The sequence below is a fragment of the Lynx canadensis genome, chromosome A2, assembly GCF_007474595.2.
Source record: "Lynx canadensis isolate LIC74 chromosome A2, mLynCan4.pri.v2, whole genome shotgun sequence".
NCBI lineage: Eukaryota > Metazoa > Chordata > Mammalia > Carnivora > Felidae > Lynx > Lynx canadensis.
The window spans coordinates 4,167,008-4,189,934 of NC_044304.2; the positions used below are offsets into that span (position 1 = coordinate 4,167,008).

A 22,927-nucleotide genomic window follows, 5' to 3' on the forward strand; every position below is an offset into this window, starting at 1 on the left:
ATGCGAGCCATTGCCCAGCCCGTGAGGTTGGCTCAGAATCGCGCCCAGTGTGTTGTTTGTAAGCCAAGCAGGTTTCGTTGGCCACCTGGTCCCTGATGAAGACGCACTTGGGGAAGGAAGTGGGCAAGAACAGCCTCCTTGGTGCGACTGCCCCCCTCTGCGGCTCAGGCCTGAGAAGGCTCATCCGACCTGGGGGCCCTGCCGGCGACACTCGGCAGGGGGAGCCTCTGCCCGGGTTTCCCGAGTGTAAGTGAGGGGCAGCGGGGGGACCGGCGGGCAGCAGCCTGGATCACGCCCGCCCGATGAATGGATCTGCCCTGGGCACAAAGGGAAGAGGCTTCTGTTTACAGGAAAATACTCCGGTTACCTAGTAACCAGTAATGACAGGAAAGGAAACGCAGAAAAAGCTGAGGGCAGTTCTGGGCCCTGCTCCTGGCCGGGCGGGCGCTGACTCACCACAACCTGAAGCAATCTCCTTTCTATTCCTGTTCCTCCGTGTGCGGAGCGGAGGGGTCGCCTGCCTTACATAGGTCGGATCGGTATTTAGAAAACATCTTGTCATCTCTGCAGGAACGGGGGGGGGGGGGGGGAGCAAGAATGGCGCTTTTAGCCACCTTCGTTCTGATTGGCCAGTTAACTTCGGCTCTGGGGAGACACAGGGCCTTTCCCTCTTCCTGTGGGGAGAGACCCGTGGCCTCCTCAAAGCTCTCAGTTCATGCTCTCCTGGTCCCTGGTACTGGTGGCACCAGGGTCCCCTTGCCCCCGAGAAAGCAATTCCTATTTTCCCGTGAACAAGAAGCAACAAGTCCAGAACGCCCTCAGAGAGTACCGTTGTTTCCGGCCCGGCTTCTGCCCTGATGCCCGTTTGACATTCCGAGTGTCATCTCGGTGGCCAGAAAAACCATGTCCATTTGCTTCTCTTGGACCTCCTTCAGTGTGGGCGCGAGGTCTAAGGAGCCAGCGACGCCCACTTTAGATTCTGTCCCAACTATCCTTGCCGGCGTCGGGATAGCCCTGCTCAGCTCCAGGCACCCGGAAAAGGCTCGTGCACTTGGAGATCTAAATGTCCATCTCCTTGCTGAGAAGTGTACTCGTTAACACATCCTTTCTCGCTCTCGGATCCCCGCCGAGGCACCCACCCAGTGGGCACTAAAGCAGGGCTCCCAGCCTGGGCACTGCAGACATCAGCCCGTTTCTCCGTGGGGGGTTGTCCCGGGCTCTGTGGGGTGCTGATCAGCACCCCCGGCCCCTCCCACCACACACCGGGGAACACCCTCCCTCGGCCCTGAGTCTCCAGACACTGGCAACCGTCCCCTGGGGGAAGGATGGCGGCCGAAGGAGAGCCACCGCTCTAAGTGAAGTGCAGTGTCCGAGAAAGGAGTTGGACAGACGGCCCTTGGGTAGAAGGCACGTGTAGACAGGTGACCAACAGGAAGGACAACAGAGGAGGACGCTGCAGTGACCGGACACAAAGTAACCGCAATTCTGCCCAACGGGAGGCAGAACTGGAGGCAGAAACGTGGGCCCTGCGGAGGCTTCCCCCGTTTCTGGGGGGTATCCAGTCTCAACTGCCAGCAAGGGTGCCCCATTATTCCTTCTTTGCCTAAACCCTTCGGACGCCCCGTCGTTCCTCAATTTTTCATTTTTTTCTTCTGCAGCAGCCGACTCTGAAGGGTCGGAGCTGGCTCCGAGTTTCTCTGGAATGAAGTCTCGACAGAATTCAAATTCCTTTTTCTGTTGGTAAGAACTGGGCTTCTGTTCCTGTTTTCTTCACAGCAGCCAAACGTTCCCTCGCCGTCCAGCAGAGGAGCGGGCCCGAGCCGTGCAAGTTGGCCGTCTGAAGGGCTCCAGGCAGGACGCAACGGGTGGGACAGGCTACTCTCGTCACAAAGGACAGCGGCCTTTCCCCCCCCGCCCCCCGTCGCAACGGGGCAACACCCGCTTACGTTCCTCCCTAAAGGACACGATTTGGCAATTAGTTTAAAATTTTTGGGGCGCCTGGGTGGCTCAGTTGGTTGTGTCCGACTTCGGCTCAGGCCATGATCTCGCAGTTCACAAGTTCGAGCCCCACCTCGGGCTTGCTGCTGTTGGCACGGAACCCGTTTCGGATCCTCTGTCTCCCTCTCTCTCTGTCCCTCCCCCACTCACTCTCTCTCTCAAAAGAACAAATTGTCCAAACTAAGGTATGGTTACGTCAACTCACACGCAGTCTGATTTTGGTTGCCGTTTACAACGTCATGGGTTTAGGGGGCGCGTGAATTAAAAACCACCCAGCCCTCACGGGCATCTTCACCCAGGAAATACGCTTCTGGGAGGCAGCCCAATTCCGCCGCTCGTTCGTAATCCCTTGAACGCCACCAGACTTGGTTTCCAACCACCTCTTTTCCTCAGACTTGCCGCCTCCTCTCTGCCTCCTAAGCCACTGGACTAGTTCAGGTCAGCAGGCATGTCCCCAGGCCTCGGGGCCACGTCGAACGATGTCTCCGGCGCGGACCGGACCGCCCGCCTCCCAGGGACCTGGTGCAATCCCGGCCTCCTCCTCCTTGCACGCTGGAAGTTCTGGGTCTGCCTCCAGGGCAACACTGCCGGTCCGGAACCAAGGGCTGCTAGGAGTCTGACCACTGAGGGGTGGGGCGGCGTCTGTCACGTTCCGATGCCAAGGGTCTGTGGTCCTCGAGAAGGTTGAGCATCGAGCGTCACGTGGTTCCAGGCGCGGTTCACAGTCTGCTCAGAGCTGGTCCGAGAGCCCCGCTCCGTGAGCGCGTCCCGGGAACAGACACCTGGCTCGCTTCCCGCTTCCCAGCCCGCCACGGGGTCTCAGCTCTGTCACGGAAAAGACCCAGCAGCCGTCATCGCAGACGTAAGGCAGGCACAACTTCTGAGCAAACACTGAGGTGGCTGACCCGCCGTGTGGACTCCCACGGATGAGTTCGGATCTTAGTTCCGTCATTCGCTGTGGCCTCAGTTTCTTTATCTGAGGAAGGGTCGGGCGGATGAGGTGCAATGATGCATGAGGCGTGCCCGTCCCGAGCTTGGCCCCCAGCCGGTGCCTGATAAATAGAATACAACCTAGTGGAAAGGGAGAAGGGTGAGAACCCCAAAGACACCTGCATCGGCAGCGGCCAGCAATGCGGTTCGGCCTAACCGTACCCCAGACTCTGGGCCAAGTGTGATCCTACTTAACTCTTCGGGAAGCTACTCCATTATCATCCTCGTTTTAGAAACAACAAGGGACAAACGGAGGCTCAGAGAGGTCAAGCGAGAGCTCGAGGCCACACAGCCTGAAGAGGCAGAGCCGGGTTCGAACCGGGTCTTCCTCCTTTCGGCAAAGGAGGCGCACTTGGTCTGTAAAGGCCCCCGAGGCTCCCACTGTCTGTGCTGCAGAGGCCGTCTCCTTCCCGTGTAAATCGTTCCTCCGCCCCGCGGCAGAGAGCACTCGGGATGATATCATGAGCTCAGTTTCCTGCTCTACAGGTGTCTACGTACTTGAGCTTATGTCACTGGCTGGAGTTGTGGATCAGCTGAAATGATTCATGCGGACGAACGACACGGGTCCAAGCTGGACATGTACGTTTGGCCCTTTCTGTCTGGCTCCAGTCAAGAAGCGGCTCTTCCTGCCACTCAGTCCCTGGGAGGGACTTGTCAATAATGACTCCGATGCCACCGTCCCCTCCGTCTTTTCCCACAAAGCAACCAGAAAGCAGAGTGGTATCGTAGTGGGGAGCACGCCGGGGGCCCCTGCCCAGCTGGGCACATCCCATGCCCCGTGGCCCCGCTGCCACCTTGTTTTCCGCGCCCCCCTCGGCCCTCTCCCAGCCTCACGGGTTCGTTCATCTGGACGCTACGGCCTATCCACTTGGGCTTCGTCTTCTGCAGCCCTCCCCGTCCTGCCCTCTGCTTTGTACCCACTTTGGCTGGCGCTCTCTGGAGAAAGCGAGGCCTCCTCTATGGTCTGAATGGGACGGTTACCCGACCCCTCGGCACCCCCAGTTCAATCCCAACGGCATTCAGTGTGCCAGGTTCCGAGCCCGTGGGCCCGGGTGCGGGCCACTGTGCTGCCTCCACCAAATATACGGCTCTGCAGGTGGCCAGTGTGGCTGCAGAGGTCCCGACTGGCAGGGACGAGGTGGGTGGGGGCCATTCTGGTGTGAGGGTCCACTGGAGGCTGGGACTGGCGTCCCCGTGAGCAGCACAGCGATTGTGAGGACAGGGGCGATGACACCTGCCAGGATGGGACTGATGTGGCCCCGGAAAGCAGGGCTGAGGCTAGAGAGCGCCGCAGCCCTCAAAGTCCACCCACCCGTGACCGCTAGAACAGGACTGCTGGGTCACAGGGAGCCGCCATCGGCAGCTTCCGAACGGACCCAAGCAGCACCATGCACAGCGATGAACACCCGCCGTCCGTCACCCGCCTCCCCCCCCCACCCCGGTCTAGAGCAGGGCTCCCTGGCCTCGGTGCCGTGGCCACTGGGGCTGGATCGGTTTTGGCTGCGGGGGGGGGGGGCTGTCCGGGGCCCTGTGTGTGGGGGCGGGGAGGGGGGTAGGCTGAGCAGCACCCTGGCTGCCACCCACTCCAAACCAGGAGCACCCCCAGCCGTGGAAACCAAGTGTCCCCTAGGGGACTAGTCAGCAGGGGGTGAGAGGCACTGCTCTGCCTTTTCTGGAACTGCTCATAAACTATAACCTGCATTTCAACCCAATTCCCGGGAGATTTGTACATGCATGAAAGTTTGAGGGGCGCTTCTCTGAACCACCATTTCCCCCCTCCCCACTGCAGACGTTTGGGGCCACGTTGTTCTCTGTGGGGCAGCCCAGGCACTGCGGGGGGTGGGACAGCATCCCCGGCCCCACGCACTCCATGCCAGGGGCCTCCCCTCCTCATCACAACCCCAAATGACACCACCCGGTGGTGTTCCCTGAAGGTCAGCGCGGCCCCCTTTGAGAACCACTGGTCTGACGCCACGGCCTCGCTGAACCTGGTACTTCTAGACCAACCAAGCCATTCTCTATGCTCACTGCCCTCGGTTCTGCTTTCTGTCTCCCAGTTGTGCATGTTTGGTTCCCGGACGAGGCCGTCCTCAAGAGAACAAGGCTTTTAGAGCGCCCCCGACAGCCTGGGAGAGGAGGAGCAAGGCAGGCCGACCGGGGGCTGGCCGGGGGCTCCCTGCTCCAGGACATTAGCCCGACTGACCCCACCCCGCACAGGACGGTGCTGCCCAGTGACAGGGGCACTTCCTGTTCCTGGAAATGGCCAATAGGCCCGAGCGTCGGGCGGTACCTCCACGACTGACTCAGGCAAAGGAGAGGCTGGCTTTTCTCCTGCTGCCAGCATCACACCCGGGACCTTTCCAAGTGACCCCGACTCCTCTCGGGAGTCACCCCTCACTCCGGAGTTTCGAAAGCAGACAAACGGCCGAGCTGAACATCAGGAACTTCCCCCGTAACAGGCCAGCACTGGAGGGGCCCGTACGAATCAGCCAGCCCCGCTCCTCTGCCCGCAGGATGAAGGGGCGCGAAGATGTTAAGCGCTTTGCCCAAGCTGCAAGTCCTCACGTGGGGGGAGGTATCTCCGTGGGGAAGTTTTTTAAATGCTCCATTTAATAGGAAGTTTTTAAGCGAGGCGACAATTCCTGAAAAGCACTTGCCAATTTTCTGGAATGCATAGTAGCATTTCTGTGGAAGGACTGACCTCCTCAGCACAAACTCCTCTCCCGCGATCCTGCTGTTAACAGGTTACAGGAAGAATCTTGTATTCTGATTAATCTTTTGGGGCATCTTAGTGTAAGTCAGAACTTACTCATTTTGATTCCAGTAACGCTTGCTGTCACTGGAATCTTAATTATTGCATCTAACAGGGCTGGTGGCTAACAAGCTTGCCTTTTATAGATACTCACAGCTTGCTTTTATTTGTTCTAGAACGCAAATGACATCCCATTGTAAGTTTTGGCTGCAAGACTAAGTCGGAAGCTTGTTCACATACTTCCCATTGTCCCGAGACACTAGCCGGGGTGCTGGGGAAAAGTGCAAGGGACACTTCTCCGGGCATTCAGCTACAGAGCGAGCTGCCCGTAAACCAACCGATCCGTACAACTAAAGCGAATCTCACCACGGAGCTGTCTGACTGACCGCGGGCGCTGTGCTCTGATACAGGCTGCACTTCTGCGGTTGCTGCTGCCTTAGACAGGCTGCGCTCGAGATGAACAAGGCAGGACCGAGCCCCCACCAAGAGCCTGCGCTGACTGACAGTTCCCAATTTATAGCCCTGGCTGGTGGGCGGGGCGGGGCGGGGCGGGGAGGGCGGGGCCGAGAGTGGGGGAAAGAAATGTGTCACCGGCTTTGAATGAAGCGAATGAAGCGCAGGGGCATGTTTACCCAAGCAACCAGCCCTGGTAAACAGTCGCTATCTCTGGCTCACTGAGGAGGAGGTAGGGAGTGACACTGTTTTGATCAAAATCCACGGGGTGGCTGCAAAGTGCCCCTCCACGGGGTGAGGGTTTTCCGCTCCAGTTAGAGGGAACACATCTGCTTCCCCAATATGCGCAATATACGCGTTCGCCTGAGGGTCACCCGAGTATCCAACTTCTCAACGGGAAGAGCGAGGGAGAGTAAAGAACCAGAAGGCTCTGGGTCCAGTGTCCGTCACCAGCCGATCTTATATGTGAATGTTGTCACATGTGACCCACTGGGTTCAGGTCCCGGCTTTTCTGATATTCTCCAGCAGCCGCAAGGAAAACATCAGGCTGGAAAGCACTTGAAAAGTAGGTTGGCCAGGCAATAATTTTACAAACACGGGGAATTAGATCAAAAAAGAAATTCCACTCGGGACTGAAACAAGTCTCCAGTGGAGAGCAGTCTAGGATATGTTCAAATGGCTAAAGGTTCTTCCCCTCGGATGAGCTGTCACAATGAGAGCACGTTTTCTTCCACGGAGACCCCAGGGGGACCCAGGTCTACCTGTTGTGGCAAATCAAACTCAAACATAATTTCATCAGAGAAAAATATATGCAGATGTTCAATTAAAACCTGGAGTCCGCAGTCCTGGCGCTGTTTGCTGGCCCTCATTGTTTGCTGAGTAACAACGGTTGCCAGGGACAACGCAGTCCACTCCCGTCTCTAAGAGCCTGTTGCTGGGCAACCGCAAGAATACTTCCCAAACCAAACAATGTCATCCCTGGAGCAATCCCCTCTATCTCACATTAACCAGATCTAAAAAAAAAACCCTCCCAAATATGTAATCTATTATTTTCAGAAGCCCTAAGAGAAAGGCAAATAATCTCTTCTCTATGGTAACCAAGGGGGAAACAGTTTACCATATTTGTTCTGAAATAACAAAACCCAAGAAGGACCAATCTCCCCGCGGTCAGCATCAGAGCAGAGACGTCTACAAGCCTTCCCAGTGCTGGGAGGAGAAAGTGCCTTTTTCTCCAAGAGGAAAGAATTTATTTATCATCAAGCAAACAATGTGGGATATTCATAGCTGCACATGGGTTTTCTGGGCAGGGATTATACAAACTAAAACTAACTGGGGATTGAGCTATTTGAAAAAGATGTAAGAACAGAGGAGTAGATACCTAATTTAAAAGACTTTTGAAAATGTCATGTACAGACAAATAAGTGCAAACCAAATTGTTGACTCAGCATTAGAAGTGCCTCCTGGGACTCTGCGGGAAGGAACCGACAGCATCTGGTGTCCCTGTGCCTGCTCTTCCTGCCCCACTCAGCAACAGGAAGAGGAAGACGAAGAGGAAGAGGAAGCCAGGCCTGGGAAGCACAGGGACACACAGTCTCGGAGAGCAGTGATAGGGAGGTGTCTAGCTTTGGCCAATCTTGACCCACCGAGAAAAAAAACCCAAGCTAACCTCAAAGCCAATCCAGCCTTGGCTCTGTCCAGAGGAATTTGGGCTTTGGAACTTGGAAGGGAAGGGGATGGCACCCCATCTTACAAGGGGAGGGCACAGTTCTAAGGGGATGGTCTTATTCTAAGGGGGGGAGCATGGCCAAGAGTCTTAAAACATGCTGACAGAACAGGAAGTATGTGGCCGTAGCCACAGTGGGTCCACATTTTAGGTTATAAAGGCACCCGGCACTGATAGATTTGTGCGTGATTAAGGTATACACTTTCAGCTCCCAGCTGAGGTTTGGCCTCCAAGCGAAACCTGGCCTTTGAGATAGACATGACTGACGCAAAGCAACCTTCTTTTCCTAAGAGAGCATACAGGAGGCGCTCTTTGAATAAACAAGTCAGAATGAAAGTGTTTCCTTGAGAGTAAGGGGAGGCAGACTCCACACTGTTAAAATCTGAACCTGGGTTCTAGGGAGATGGGAAGTTTGAAGCCAGATATTTGGGCCGTTAACGCATGGCAAAGCAGTAACGCTGATCTCTAGCCTGGAAGTGAGACCACCAGCAGCTGAAAGTGTGGGAGTCACTGCTCCCAAGGCCTAGGGGACACTGCCAATTCTGCCTGCGCTCTGCATCTGAAGGGAGGCTCTGACACACAGCTGTGAGGGTCCCGAACCCCATCTCTGGAAAGAGGATTGACATGGGGGTCCTCTGTACATTATTCATTGATCTCAATACAAACTATTTATTGAGTGCCTGGCATGGGCCAGGCATTTCCCACTAATCAAAACAGACAAAGTTCCCTTCCCTTCTGGAACTTATATTCTGTCCCCAGGTAGTGGGGGTGGGTGGGGAAGGATAGAGACAGTAGACAAAATAAGAAAATCTACAATATGTCAGATGGCGATAGATGCCAGAGGTGGGGGGTGGGAATGGAGTGGAGGCAGGGAGCAGTGGGGTGAGATGGGGTTGCAATTTTTAAAGGATTGCCGAATGCCTCCCCCAGAAGACTCATTAAGGAAACAAGGAAAGTGAGGGGCTGAGCCATCTAGGGCAAGAGCATTCCTGTGGAGGGAATAGCCCGTGCAAAGGCCTTGAGATGAGGCCATGCCTGGCTGGTGACTTGAGCTGGGCAAACCAGGAGACAAGAAGAGGGGGAAAGGCCCACAGAGACAATCATACAGGCTTCGGCTTCTGCTCAGGATGAAATAGAAGTGATCAGAGGGTTTTAGCCCAGGGAATGATCTGATCTGACTTGGCTTTAACCAGGTGCCTCTGGCTACTGGGTTGAGAACAGGCAAACAAGGAAAAGGATGCAAGGAGACAGAGCAGCTAAGAGGGTGGTGTGATGGTCCAGGTGAGAGACGGTGACGTGGCTGAGCCTGGGTGATGGCAGTGGAGGGGTGCAAAGCAGTCAGACTCTGGATAAAGGGAGGTGGAGTCGATAGGATCTACTGATGGGCTGGATGTGGGGTGTGAGAGAAGGGAGTTAAGACTGTGTCAAAGATTTTTGGCAGGGAAAAGGATGAGATCAGGAAAACCGAGGGAGAAGCACGAGGACTGGGGAGCACTCAGAAGTTGAGTTTTAAAGGTGTGAGGTGGGTGAGAGGCTCTTAGACACCCAAGCTGGAATGCTGAGAAGGTCAACAGATATATAAGTGAGGGCCGGAGGGGCAAGTGGTAGGCTGGAGTCACCAGTGTCCAGATGCCCTGGGCCAGAGTTTTAGTATACAGATGTACAGATGTGCGTAGCGTCTAAGGATGTGGACTGGAGCCAGCAGTGTATCGCTGACAAGGACTGGAGCCAGCAGTGTATAGATGCCTACTTAAGGCCAGGAGCCTGGCTGAGCTCATCAAAAGAGGGCGGAGAAGAGGCCCAGGGTTGGGCTCTTTGGCTCTCCACCATTTAGCGATCCTAAAGAGGAGGAAATCCAGCAAACCGAGTAGCGTCCTGAGCATTAGTTGAATTGGGGGCTGAGAACTGATCGCTGGATTATGGTGACGTGACAGAGCAGTTCCAGGGGAACCCTGTGGGCAAAGTCCACAGAGATTGGGGGATTCAAGAGAAACCAAGAGTCGTGGAACTGGAGACCCCAGGCACAGGCAGCCCTTGAGGCATCTCTGCTGGAAAGGAAAGGAGAGGAAGAGGGTAGCCATGGAAATGGGAAGTCCGCTTGGGAGAGGGCTTCTGAAATGGAAGAAGGGACGGGCAGGACCCAGCGGGCGGGAGTGGAGAGAACTGCTGGCGGAGTGCCGTTACACAGGTGAGACGGGATGGAGACATCCCGCGGAAGAGAGGAGGGGCTGGCCAGAACTTGCACGTGGCCATTGGTCCACCAGCCCAGGACAGGGCCTCCACCCAGACGCAGGGAGAGGTGGGGTACCACCAAGTCATAAATGGGTTATCCCAAATCCGCAAGTCTCTTCAGGAGCTCCCAGTCCCCAGTGCCATCCCTCAGCTGTGGGGTCCCTGTGTGACGATTCCAGGGCCCTTCCAAGTCTACTCAAGCCCCCGACAGCCAGAGCGCTGGCCCCTGCAAGGCTGCTGGGAGGCCTCCAACCTCAGCAAGGTGGAAGGCTTGAAGCGTGGGGTGGGAGCTGGGCATCGCACAAGATGACTCAGGTCTGCAGATCTCACGCCAGAGTCTTTGGCAGAGCCCGGGCTGAGAAGGGTGAGCTGGAGCTAGGGATGAGCCCCCACATGGCCTCCCTGGGCCCCAAGGCTTCAGGGCTCCATCCGCCCATGCAGGAGTCTGAAAGTTTGCGTCCCCCCCAAATTCATACGTGGCAACACCTAATGCTCAAGGTGTTGGGCGGTGGGGTCTTGGGGAGGGGGTTGAACGCCCTTATGAAAGAGGCCCCAGGGAGCTCCCTCAGCCCTTCCAGGCTGTGAGGACACAGCGAGAAGTCTGCTGCCCCTAAGAGGGCCCTCACCGGTCATGCCAGCACCCGAACTCAGAACTGGGAACACTGGATTTCTGTGGTTTAGAAGCCGGCCAGTCCGTGGTATTGTTACGATGGACTGAGCCAACCCCACGCTTGCCCCCCACCCTGTGGGTCCCCCTCAACAGCCTCACAGAACCCATCCTTCGTGTTTCGCCCCACACGCGATTTGCTCTTTTCATTGCTTTCTTTATGATGACTATGCACCTCTTTCCAGATCCACCAAAACGTCTGATCTTTCCAGGTCCAACGATTGCTAGAGACTAGTTCTAATACGGCTCCTTTTTCTGCCATGTCAACGTACAAACATGCAAGCTTAAGTAAGAAAAAGTCTCAGCATCACGTTGAAAAACAAAAGTGTATTTCTTGCTAAGTCATGCTGGAAGTATGCAAGATTACCAAGAAATTTAGCGTAAGATAAACAAGTACGGCCAGGAATCTTGCTGTGGGAGTTTCAAACGCAGAGTCCTCCGGCTGGGGCCACCAATGCACTCGGCACTGGGCTGGCACGCTGTCCCCTGCTGGGAGGACCTCTCGTTGCTTCAAGTGGCCTGGGAGCTGCGCCTCTAGGGGCCCGGGACCAAGAATCTAGTCTGACATCCCTTCGGCAGGACCCAGGGGTCTCTGAGGAAATGAAAATGAAGCAACAAAAGGCAAAATTGGAAATGTTTATCCAACCCGTCACCTCCCACCTCATCTCTGGCCCCGCCATCCAATCCTACGAGAACAAAAGCACATTCTGTGTCTGTCCCCGCGAAAGTTTCAACCCCAGTGCAAACCTCAGTGTGCTCTGACAGAACGGAGCAAAACAGCCTTTTACAAAAGTGTTAAACTCATTTTTCTAATTAAATCCAAAGAGAGAAGTCTTGGAGATATGTTAGGTTTTTTTTTTTTTTTTTTTTAACGAACCCTAATTAATTCTAAGACGATACACTGAAACAGATTCCATTTTCAGAAGGCATTCTAATCAAAAGGCTGGGGGGACATTTTAATTTTTTAATTAAGAAGGTGCCATGAAACCTTGAAAATATTTTAAATGGTTTCCTATTTCATAAAGGTTTGAGGTGGGCCCTCGTCTTTCTCAGCAGGCGCTCTGGGCTGGCGCGCAGCGGGGCGGGACCGTGGGGCGTGAGACCAGGGGGCAGCTCGCTCTGTCGGGCACAAATGCCTGGCTTTGTGCGCTTCTGTTTTTGGTGTCTCCATTCCCGGCTCCGTATTAAGTCAGCTCCCAAAGCAGAGCACAAGATAATTTTGGAAAAAACTGGAATAGAATGTTCTAGCTCTGCTTGAAAGGTGGTAAGAGCGACAGAGAGGAGTCCTCTGAAACGTAACACAAGTAACAGTGAGCGGCCTCCGCTGGCCGCCTCTCCCCCACCCCTGTCCTCCCAGGCCCCATATTGGTTCCAATTCTCCTTGCTTCTGGAAGTCTCGGGGCTGATGTCGCCTAGCTGCTGGGCGATCTGGACCATCACTACTCTTGAAAAGCATTTACTACTACTTCAGCCGGATTTTTAAAAAGATAAACAGTTGAGACACTTCTGTCCAAATGAAATTTGAAACTGTTGGAGTAAAGAAAAAAGTCGGGTCGAATCAATAAAAAGCCCTCTAAAGCTTACTACTGCCTGGGATAATGAAGACGCGATTGCCTTCTGCAGAAGTCAAATCTGTTTTGCGACCTGAATTTCATGCTTAAATTTTTTTTTTTAACATTTATTTATTTTTGAGAGAGAGCGAGAGAGTGCGAGCGGGGCAGGGGCAGAGAGAGAGGGAGACACAGAATCCGAAGCAGGCTCCAGGCTCCGATCTGACAGCACAGAGCCTGACGCGGGGCTTGAACCCACGAACTTGAGATCATGACCTGAGCCGAAGTCTGGCGATCAAGCGACTGAGCCATCCAGGCGCCACCCGAATTTCATGCTTAAGAGGAGATTAAGCGTGGATGGCTGACCTCAGTGGTGTGGGCTCGGTGCCCCTCTCTGGGGATCTAAGGCATCTCCCCGGGCTACTACTCAGCGCGTGTTGATGAGGAGGACATCTGTGAGGGTGCAGGAGACCAGCAGAAAGCTGCCGGATTCTTCTCTCTCTGGCGGACAGGACGTGTGCATTTGGTCCTTACTTGTGTGTGACCGCGGCTAACCACACGGGGACTTCTTGTAGCCGCTAGACAGGCCTGTGCAGGCCTCAGGGGCTCTGGGAAGTGTCCCAGTCAAGGTCAACACTCAAGAAGACAGAAGATGGAATGGGGCAGTCCCACCCCAAGCGGGCTGACGGGCCCAGGTGGGGGCCGCTGTGGAGCTGGGGGCAGGGTAGGAGGCACCCAGGGCAGGGGCACCTGCTGAGAGGAGCAGGGGGGCGCCAGTGCCCTCCCTGAGCGTTTCCCCTCACTCCTGCTCTCCTCCCCGACCAGCATCCTCCTACCCTTGAGTGCGCGACAGGGGAGAGCGCCCAGGGCCCGTGTCTTCCCCTCGACACACGGCCCAAGCAGAGCGATGACGCCGTGTAAACAGAACATGCTTCCTGAGAGGAGGCGCTGCGTCCAAGTCCCGTGTCCTCCACCTTCTAGCTGGTGACCTTCAGCCAGTGACCTAAGGCCTTCAGAGCTTCCATTTCTCTACCGGTAAATGGAGCAAATACCTTCTGTCTGCCCCCCGGGGGCCACCGTGCTAAACAAGGTGAGGCTGACAATCGTGGAGTTTAATTACCAGCGCTGCACATGGGAAGCGCTCCGTAAATATCCATTAAAGTCCTGGTCGGAATCCCCTCCGCTACGAGGTAGCCAAGAGCTCCTGCCGGGTTTTGCCTGTTCATTGATCTGAAACTCTGAAAGCAGGGAGACGCTTTGCTATTTGGGATCTCACAGGCAAACAAGCATGCTAAACGCCTCGGGGGATGGCTCACGCTGTGTGCTGCGTCCATCCCAGGGCATATTTGTCGGGTTCGTCATTTTGGCCAATACTTAATACTCACGCCTCTCGCAGCATCCAGCCAAACTTCCAACGTAACCCTGCTGCCTTACTGTCATAAAAATTACATTTTATCATTGCCTCCTTTTCCCTTCTCAGGCAACCTGTCCTTCCGTGGGACCTCAGAGCGTAGACGGTACATTTTCCACGGCCGAGCATCTCTTACATCGCTTGACAAGTGGTGCCTGATGCAGATGTGTCCAGTGCTGTCGTTCCTGGCGGAGACGGAGCGGGAGCTGGTGGGTCTCTTCAATTCCCCATAAGGAGACCCTCTTGGCCTTTTCTTCTTTGCTACAAGTTTCCAGGCTTTGTGTTGTTAAACTGATGAAGGCTGACGCAAAGCCCCGCAACAAAGCGAGGGGCTCCTGCCCGAGAGCAGGGTCGGCCCCCCGCAGAAAACGACCTTTGAGCATCCCTCAAGGCCTGGGACGTGTCTGAACCTACTTGTCAGGGACGCAGAGCTAGCCGGAAGCACGATTTCCTTTCTCCCTCGGAACTGATCCTATGGAAACACACATGTCCGAAGAGGCAAAGGGCCAAGTGCTGTACCCTGGTGTTCGTAGCAGCAGGATTCATAACAGCTCCCAAGCAGAAACAACTCACGTGTCCATCAGCTGATTAAGCAAAATGTGGTCTATCCACGCAAGAGAATGTTACTCGGCCGTAAGAAGGAGTGAAGCTCTAACTCACGCCACAGTGTGAATGGACCTTGAACACACAACGCTCAGACACAAAAGCCATTTATGTGAAATGTTCAGAACAGGCGCACCCACGGAGAGTGTGTTAGTGGGTGCCGGGGTCGGTGGGGGGGGGTGGCATTGGGGTGACTGCTAATCGGACAGGACTTCTTTTGGGAGTGATGGAAATGTTCTGGAGTTAGACAGTGGTGATGGTTACATAAGCCCCAAGGATACACAAAGACCCACTGAATTACACACTCTAAATGGGCCAACTCTGTGGTAAGTAAAATATATCTCAATACAGCTGTGAAAACAAGATCTACAGTGCCCTGGCGGAGTTACTCGAAGTCACAAAAAAACTGCAAACAACTTAAATGTTCATCAGTAGTAAAATCGTTCAATAAATTACGGTACATCCCTAGTGTGATGCCATGACACCATCAAAAAGAATGAAGCACGGGGCACCTGGGGGCTCAGTCGGTTGGGCGTCCGACCTCGGCTCAGGTCACGATCTCACGGTCCGTGGGTTCGAGTCCCGCGTCGGGCTCTGTGCCGACAGCTCGGAGCCTGGAGCCTGCTTCTGATTCTGGGTCTCCCTCTCTCTCTGCCCTTCCCCCACTCACGCTCTGTCGTGAATGCAGAGCGTACAGGCAACACCACTGCTATTCGACCCACTTGGTCTACGGTATGCTGCCACTTACACGGCCAGAGGCTTTAATATTAATTCAATATCAAACACCAAGAGGAAATTTGCTGGACAAACCGACTGTGGAGCATTCGTACAGTGGAGTACAACTCAGCAATGAAAAGAACAAGCCATCGACGCGCGTGACGGCACGATGAGTCTCGAAGGCGTTACGCCAAGCGACGGGGAGGGGAGCAGAGCGGGTGGCCAGGGGTCAAGGGTGGAGTGAGGGTCTGGCTGCAGAGGGGCAGCTCAAGAGAACGCACCCCAGTGTTGGAACTGCTCTCTGCCCACTTGGTGGGTGGTGGTTACCAGAACCTATGCGTGTGTGAGAAAACTCACCCCAAAATGTAAACATGACTGTATGTAAACTTAAACTATAAATAAACAGAAAGGAACAAAGTGAATTTACCAAAAAGCAGGCGCAGGCTCAGAGGATTCAAAAGCGAACAAGCCAGATGCGGACATCCTCATGCAGCAGAGTCAGACGAGAAACCAGTCACCAGATATACAAGGTTATTTCATAGAGATCTGGGCCGTGACAAAGGGAGAAGGCAGAGGGACAGAGCCGGTGGGGAGGGGTGGTGGAAAAGGGGCTCCCAAGCTGTCACCAGGCCAGTGAAGGGTGTTGTGGAGGACGGTGCTGACATGAGACCTGGCCAGACATAGGGAGATGGGAGCAAGCACTCCCAGCACAGGGAACAGGAGGTGCAAAGGCCCTGTGGCAAGGGAGGGCAGGGGGCTGGAGACAACAGCAGAGACCCCGAGGGCATGGCCAGAGGTCTGAATCTTATTCCAGTTCCTGAGGGAAACTCCAAGCAGGGCCACAACACATTCTGGTTAAACTATATTCTTCTTAGACTATTGGGAGAAAGAGTGAAGGCAGGAAAACCAGGGAGGAAGCTCCCATGGCATACACTGTTTAAAGATTTTAATAATAATTAATGCTTTTTAAGTCCCTAACTGAGCTTATTAACACCTATATATGGAGGCTGGATAGCAAATCTGTCATTTTATAAAGAAGTCAAGTAACATTGATCCCAGTAAATGAAAGGTTAACTAATTAAGTATTTAGTCACCACGAAAGTAAATGAAAGCCTCTACGACTTTCATGCAGGTAATTGCACTCTTAGTAAGTCATCACAGCCCACAAGCATCAGCTTGCTTATTAATTCAGTGTTAACTGTCCGTATTGACTTATACATGCCATTATCCCAAAATTAAATAATTTACAAGCATACTTATTTGTTTTAAAAAGGGACATAAAAAAGTAGACAGAGGAAATGAACAAGGCCTTGAACCTGTAGTTTGGTTACAGTTACTCACTGGTAGGGATTAATATAGTAAATTGAGTTCAATCAGGGGTTGGCAAACTTCTTCTGTAAAGGGCCAGAGTATGTTTTTGGCTTTGCAGACCATAGGGTCTATGTCAAAACTACTCAACTCTCACTGTTTCCAGAAAGCTGCCAGTGACCTTACATAAGGAATGGGTATGGTTGCATTCAGAGCCCTACCAGAACCTGCGGCAAAGGACATAAATCAGCAATACTGATCCTGTCTTTAAAATGTTGACATTTTGCTCGATGGATTTTGTGTGTGTGGTGGCATGTTTCGATTTTTAAAATGCTACATAAGTGAAATGTGACTTATCTTGATACCTGAGGTTTTCTGGCCCTGGACCTGTTTCAATAAAACTTTATTTACAGACACTGAAACTTGATTTTCATATAGTTTTCATGTGGCACAAAATATTATTCTCTTGATTTTTTTTCAACCGTTTGAAAATGCAGGAGATATTCTCAGCTTGTAGGACTTACAAAAAAACAGGCGGGTGCCCCGTGTGGCCCCCCAGCGCGTAGCTGGCTGACCTCTGTTTTGGGTGGCCGTTTGTGAAGCAGGTCTGGTTCCTCCTTGTATTCTTGGAAAAGCAACTTGTAGCAAGTTGGCACTCAGATGACTCTGAACAAAAGTGCTCTTTTCACCTTTCTGAGCTTCCTGCTTGGGTTACTTGTCATTCTCTTCTCACCCAAAGGTCCCCCAAAGGCACCAGCACACAGACCCAGAACGCCAGCCATCTGTAGACCGTGTCCCCCATCTGCCTCGTGCTTTCCTTTCCAGTAAGGACCACTGACTCAGAAGTGTAGTTTTCCCAGGGCGCGCGCCGGGCTCCGGGGGGGTTCAGTCGGTTTCAGCTCAGGTCATGAGCTCACAGTTCGTGAGATTGAGCCCCGCCTCGGGCTCCGTGCTGACAGCGAGGGGCCTGCTTGGGATTCTCTCTCCTCTCTCTCTCTCCCTTCCCTGCTCACGCGCTCTCTCTCTCTCTCAGATAAACTATTTTTTAAAGAAGTGTAATTTTCCTAAGTGGGGGTATGCAAGTTCAGTGAGTGAGCTACACACCATCCAGCTGGTACACAACCACAAGATAAATTCCCAGGGTCTCTACTGAAGCTCCATTCCCATGATGCAGCAGGAGGGATGGGACTCCCAAGGACTATAAACTATGAAACTGGAAACGATGAAAGAGTATGCCTCCTTTAATATAATACTAGAAAATATAACTGGAGTGTCTATTATTCTTAGTTTTTAAAGTATTTTTTATTATTTATTTATTTTTTGAGAGAGAGAGAGAGAGAGAGAGAGAGAGAGAGAGGGAGAGAGAGGGAGAGAGAATGACCATGGAGGGGCAGAGACAGAGGGGAACAGAGGATCTGAAGTGAGCTCTGTGCTGACAGCAGAGAGGTCGATGCGGAGCTCAAATTCACAGACCATGAGATCATGACCTGAACGGAAATCAGATGCTTAACCGACTGAGCCACCCGGGCGCCCCTATTATTCTTATTTTTAATTGTGGTAAAATATATGATTATATATATTATTTATACATTATATATATATGCACATATATTATTTATATATTACAAACATACATATATATATATATATAAAATATATAAATTTATCAGGTGCACGGTTTTCAAGTGTGGCATTAGGTGCAGCCGTCGCCACCATCCATCTTGCAAAATCGGAGACTCTGTCCCTCTTAACTGTAACTCTCCGTGCCCCTGGCTCCCACCATCTACTTTCCGTCATGAATCTGGCTTCTCTAGGGACCTCACAGAGGTAGAACCATAGCGCGTTTGGTCCTTTTGGAACTGGCTTATTTCACTGAGCATAACACCCTCAAGGTCCATCCGTGGTGTAGCAGGTGTCAGATTTCCTTCCTTTTTAAAGCTGAAGACTGTTGGTGGCACCACACCGTGTTTATCTGTTCACCCGTCGATGGGCTGTTTCCACCTCTTGGCTACTGTGAGACGTGCTGCTGTGAACGTGGGTGTGCAAATATCTGTTCAAGCCCCTGCTTTCAGTCCTTCGGGTGTATGCCCAGAAGTGGAGTTGCTGGACCATATGGTAGTTCTATGTTTAATTTTCTTTTTCCCAAGGAGCTGCCTTACTGTTCTCCATAGCAGCTGCACAATTTACTTTCCCACTAGCAGTTCACAATGGTTTCCATTTCTCCAAATCTTTGCCAACAATCTTCGTACTTTTCTGTTTGTTTGGGTGTTTTTTTAAGGATAGCCACCCTAATGGTGCAAAGTGGCCTCATTGTGGTTTTGATTTGTGTTTCCCTAATGCTAAGTGATGTTGAGCACCTTTTCCTGTGATTATTGGCCATCTTCATACCTTCTCTGGAGAAATGTCTATTCAAGTCCTTTGCCCACTTTCTAATTGGGTTGTTTCTTTGTTGCTGTAAAATTGTAGGAGGTCTTTATATATTCTAAATATTAACCCCTTCTAAGATACATGATCTGCAAATATTTTTTCCCATTCTGTGGGTTGCCTTTTCACTCTGTTTCTAGTATGCTCTGATGTACAGAAAAGTTTTTAAGTTTCATGAATCCCCATTTATCTACTTTTTCCCTTTTGTGACCTTGCCTTTGGTGTCACAGCAAAGGAATCACTGCTGAATCCAATCTCACGCAGCTTTCCCCCCGTGCCTTCTTCTAAGACTGTTGTACTATTAGCCCTGACATTTAGGTCTTTGATCCATTTTGAGCTAGTCTTGTATATGGTGTGAGGTAAGGATCCAACTTCATTCTTTTGCAGGTGGATATCTAGTTTCCCAACATCATTTGTTGAAAAGACTGTCATTTCCCCCATTGAATGGTCCTGGCACCCTTGCTGGAGTAAGATATTATAAAGAAGTAATTAAAGTGACATGTGAAGATCCAGTCTTGCCAAGAGGGCGCCCTCAATATGAATTTGTGAAAGAAGCTGGCATAAATGAGGTGAATTCTACTTTTCCCCTTCAATGGTGATGGATAGGTCCGTGCACACCTCTCATTTCTGTTTTCCATGGTGACTTTCTCATGATCATTTTCAAATGGAACTTGTGCGTAGCTGACCCGCACAACTCTACAGAGATACAAACGTCTCGTGAGGACCTGCTTTTTCTGGTTCCTACCGAAGTGTTAGATTTCCACCTCATTTCAGCCCTCTTATTAAAAAAATCTAGGGGTGCCTGGGTGGCTCAGTCGGTTAAGTGGCCGACTTCAGCTCAGGGGAGTCATGATCTCTCGGTTTGTGAGTTCGCGCCCCACGTCGGGCTCTGTGCTGACAGCTCGGAGCCTGGAACCTGCTTCGGATTCTGTGTCTCCCCCTCTCTCTGACCATCCCCTGTTCATGCTCTGTCTCTCCCTCAAAATAATAAGTAAACATTAAAAATTTCTACAGAATATTTGGAAGTGGCTTAAATTCTGTAATATGCCCCCTCAAATAGCTACAGCAGGATTCTATACCTTGGGTCAATAGATTCACAAGGGTCACACTTCAGGGAGTCCATGAACTTGAGCTTGAATGTGAAATTTAAGTGGGGGCATGTGTGCTTACACCTGGGGAGTAATTTCTGGGGAGAAATTCCCAACTTTCAGCAGACTACTAAAAAGGTCCAGCCTGAAGAAGGGTTAAGAACCACTGGGCTATCGTGATATGTGGGTTTGTCTTTTTTTTAAAGTTAAGTTTATAAATTCAAGGACTCCAATTTAAACGGGCCTTGTTGTATAATCCAGGCAGGTCAGCGGTCTTTAGAAGAAAGACACACAATTCACTTCTTGGACGAAGGTCGTAAAGGTGGCCGTGGGTCCCAATCACATATGGCAGAGACATGGGGCCAGGTGACTGTCACGGGAGTACGGTGAGACGCACGCCCCATCTCTAGCAGGAAGCCACAGTGTGAAGGCATCTGGTCTCCTTTCCTACCAGCCCACAGTTAGGAATTCAAAGAGTCCAGGAAGGGATTGTGCTGATAAGTAGCTACACCTTCAATGAGCACCTCGGCAATAAGCAACCCACAGGCCACCAAGCCCACGCGTGCCACGGATTTGAAACTTGAGAGAGAAGCCTCTGCCAGCGGGGCACTGAGAGGAGAAGGGAGCAGCCGACCTGAGGAAACATAACTGATTTGCCATCTTTGGTAGCCAACACTGACCGGCCCTGCAGCAAGGAGGTTAAGGCGAGGCCCCACTTGCTCTTACCCCAGAGAGGCCCACACCCGTTCTGCTTCGAGCAGCGATCCCTAGAACGTCTTAATTCTAAAAAACACGGCCACAACGAAAGATTACAAGGTCGCGCAGAATTCATTTCAGGTGGGATTTTAGTGCAATATAAGATGGCTGAAATGTGGAAATGGCTTTTTGATCTCTGAACGCTGATTTTTTTCCTTAGTGATTAGCCATCACACATTTTTACTTCTTAGGAGTCACTGTTAACGGCATATTCCAGTACGAAGGTATGTGGTCACAGACGTCGGCTTCTCCCACACGGGAGCCTGCCTCCTTGGGCCCTGGTCTGCAGCAGTAACTTGTGTCCAGAATCACTCCTGGATGCCAGGATTTGCACACCAAATACCAGAGCTGGTGCCACCTGCCAAAAGGGAGTGGCAGTCCTCAAGTGACAGCCACGCAGGCTGAGTGTTGGAGAGCTGGAGACCAGAAAGGAGAGAAACGCATGCTTCCCAACTGCAGAGCGCCTTACCGCCCTGGGGTGATAGTCTGAACCTGACCCGGGCTCTCCGCGGCCTGGGAGACAAGGAGGAACGCCACGGAGAGAAAGGCCAGGGTGCTGTGGAATTAAAAAAAGAAAGAGAGAAAGAAAAAAGGCACAGTCTCATTGACATAAAAAAAAAAGTCTAAGACGTTCATGTACCTCCAAACCAACATCATATCCATATACGCGTGATGTTATGCTATACTACAAGTCAGATGTAACCAGGACTCTTTGTTAGACCAGCTGTCAGCAAACTTTTCTGTGAAGGGCCCATAGCAAATATTTTAGGCTTTGCAGGTCAAACGGCCCCTGGTGGGACTTGCTCAACCCCTCCACTGTAGGGCGAAGGCCACCAGCAACAATATGTGCACTAATGAGCATGGCCACCTGCCCATCAAACTTCATTTATGGGCACTGAAATGTGAATTTCATGTAACTTCACGTGTTCCCAAATATTATTCTTCTGTTTATTTTTCAACCATGAAACATAAAAAGTCATTATTAGCTCTCGTCCATCCCAAATCGGATGTGGGTTGGAGTCAGCCCATGAGGTGGTTTTTTGAATCTGTACTAGACTCCAATGTTTGGACTCGTGTCTCTAAAAGAGAGACTTAAATAATTCTGGACAAATGGACAGGAATCAGATAGCACATTTAATTTACAAATAACATCGCTTCTCGGCCTTTTGGCTAAGATCAAGTGTAATTTACAAATAACATTCCAGATAGCTCAGTGCCCAGACAGTCAAGGACCCTCTGAGGGTAAAGGCCGACATCTGTCACGTCCTCCTCCTAAAGCATGACGATGTAGGATTGTGGGAAGTCTCTGAAATGGGCACGCCCACAGGCCGGAGCTGGAGCTGTGTCACAAGGGAGAGAGAGGACAGCCTTCATGTCCTGCTGATTCTGACCCTCTCTTGCCTCTAACCGCCTGCTGTGGTTTTTTTTTTAAGTATTTTTATATTTTATTTTATTAAAAAATTTTTTAATGTTTATTCTTTCTGAGAGAGAGAGAGAAAGACAGAGCATGAGCGGGGGAGGGGCAGAGAGAGAGAGAGAGAGAGACACAGAATCCGAAAGCAGGCTCCAGGCTCTGAGCTGTCAGCACAGAGCCCGATGTGGGGCTCAAACTCATGAACCATGAGATCATGACCTGAGCCGAAGTTGGATGCCCAACCGGCTGAGCCCCCAGGCGCCCCTATTTATTTTATTTAAGAGAGAGAGAGAGAGAGCGCACAAGCGGAGGAGAGGGGCAGAGAAAGGGGGAGAGAGAAAGAAATAGAGAGAAAGAGAGAGCGAGCATTTTAAGGAGGCTCCAGGCTCAGCACGGAGCCTGACATAGGGCTCAATCCCACAAACCTGGGATCAGGACCTGAGCTGAAATCAACAGATGCTCAGCCGACTAAGCCACCCAGGCGCCCCTGCCCGCTCTAGTTCCGGCGTCTACCCTACCCCTTCACGATTCAGGGTCTTTGGGCATTTCACAGAAGAGAAATTTGTGGATGCGAGAAAATTGTGAGAGGTGACGCTCTTGAACACACAGTTCTCCAAAGAAGCTACACGCATGGCCAGTAAGCACATGACGAGATGCTCAATGTCATTGGTCACGTGGAAACGAAGGTCGAAACCACCACACGCCCTGCCAGGTTGGCCATAACAAGAACAAGGGAAGGCAGCGTGTTGGCGGGAGGAAGCGGAGCTCTCCTGCGGGGCTGGTGGAACGTAAAACGGCACAGCGCCGTGCCACACCCTGGCAGTTTCCCAAGGAGTCGGAT

General features: G+C 52.0%; 1 protein-coding gene across 5 annotated transcripts in view; it reads right to left on the reverse strand.

Moving 5' to 3' along the window:
* Nucleotides 1–22,927, reverse strand: part of RFX2 (regulatory factor X2) — a 91,409-nt gene that overhangs the window by 51,238 nt on the left and 17,244 nt on the right. For 2 of the 5 annotated variants that reach the window (XM_030292785.1, XM_030292776.1), the window contains exon 1: nucleotides 6,107–12,522. The exons of 1 other annotated variant lie outside the window; for it this stretch is intronic. Coding sequence is in view for 2 of the 4 variants with exons in the window: in XM_030292760.1 (XP_030148620.1) it covers nucleotides 457–562 (106 nt within the window). In the remaining 2 variants the exon portion in view is untranslated. Of the gene's footprint in view, nucleotides 1–456; nucleotides 1,781–6,106; nucleotides 12,523–22,927 lie in introns of those variants that run through there. 2 more of the 5 variants (XM_030292760.1, XM_030292752.1) reach the window with 1 other exon arrangement.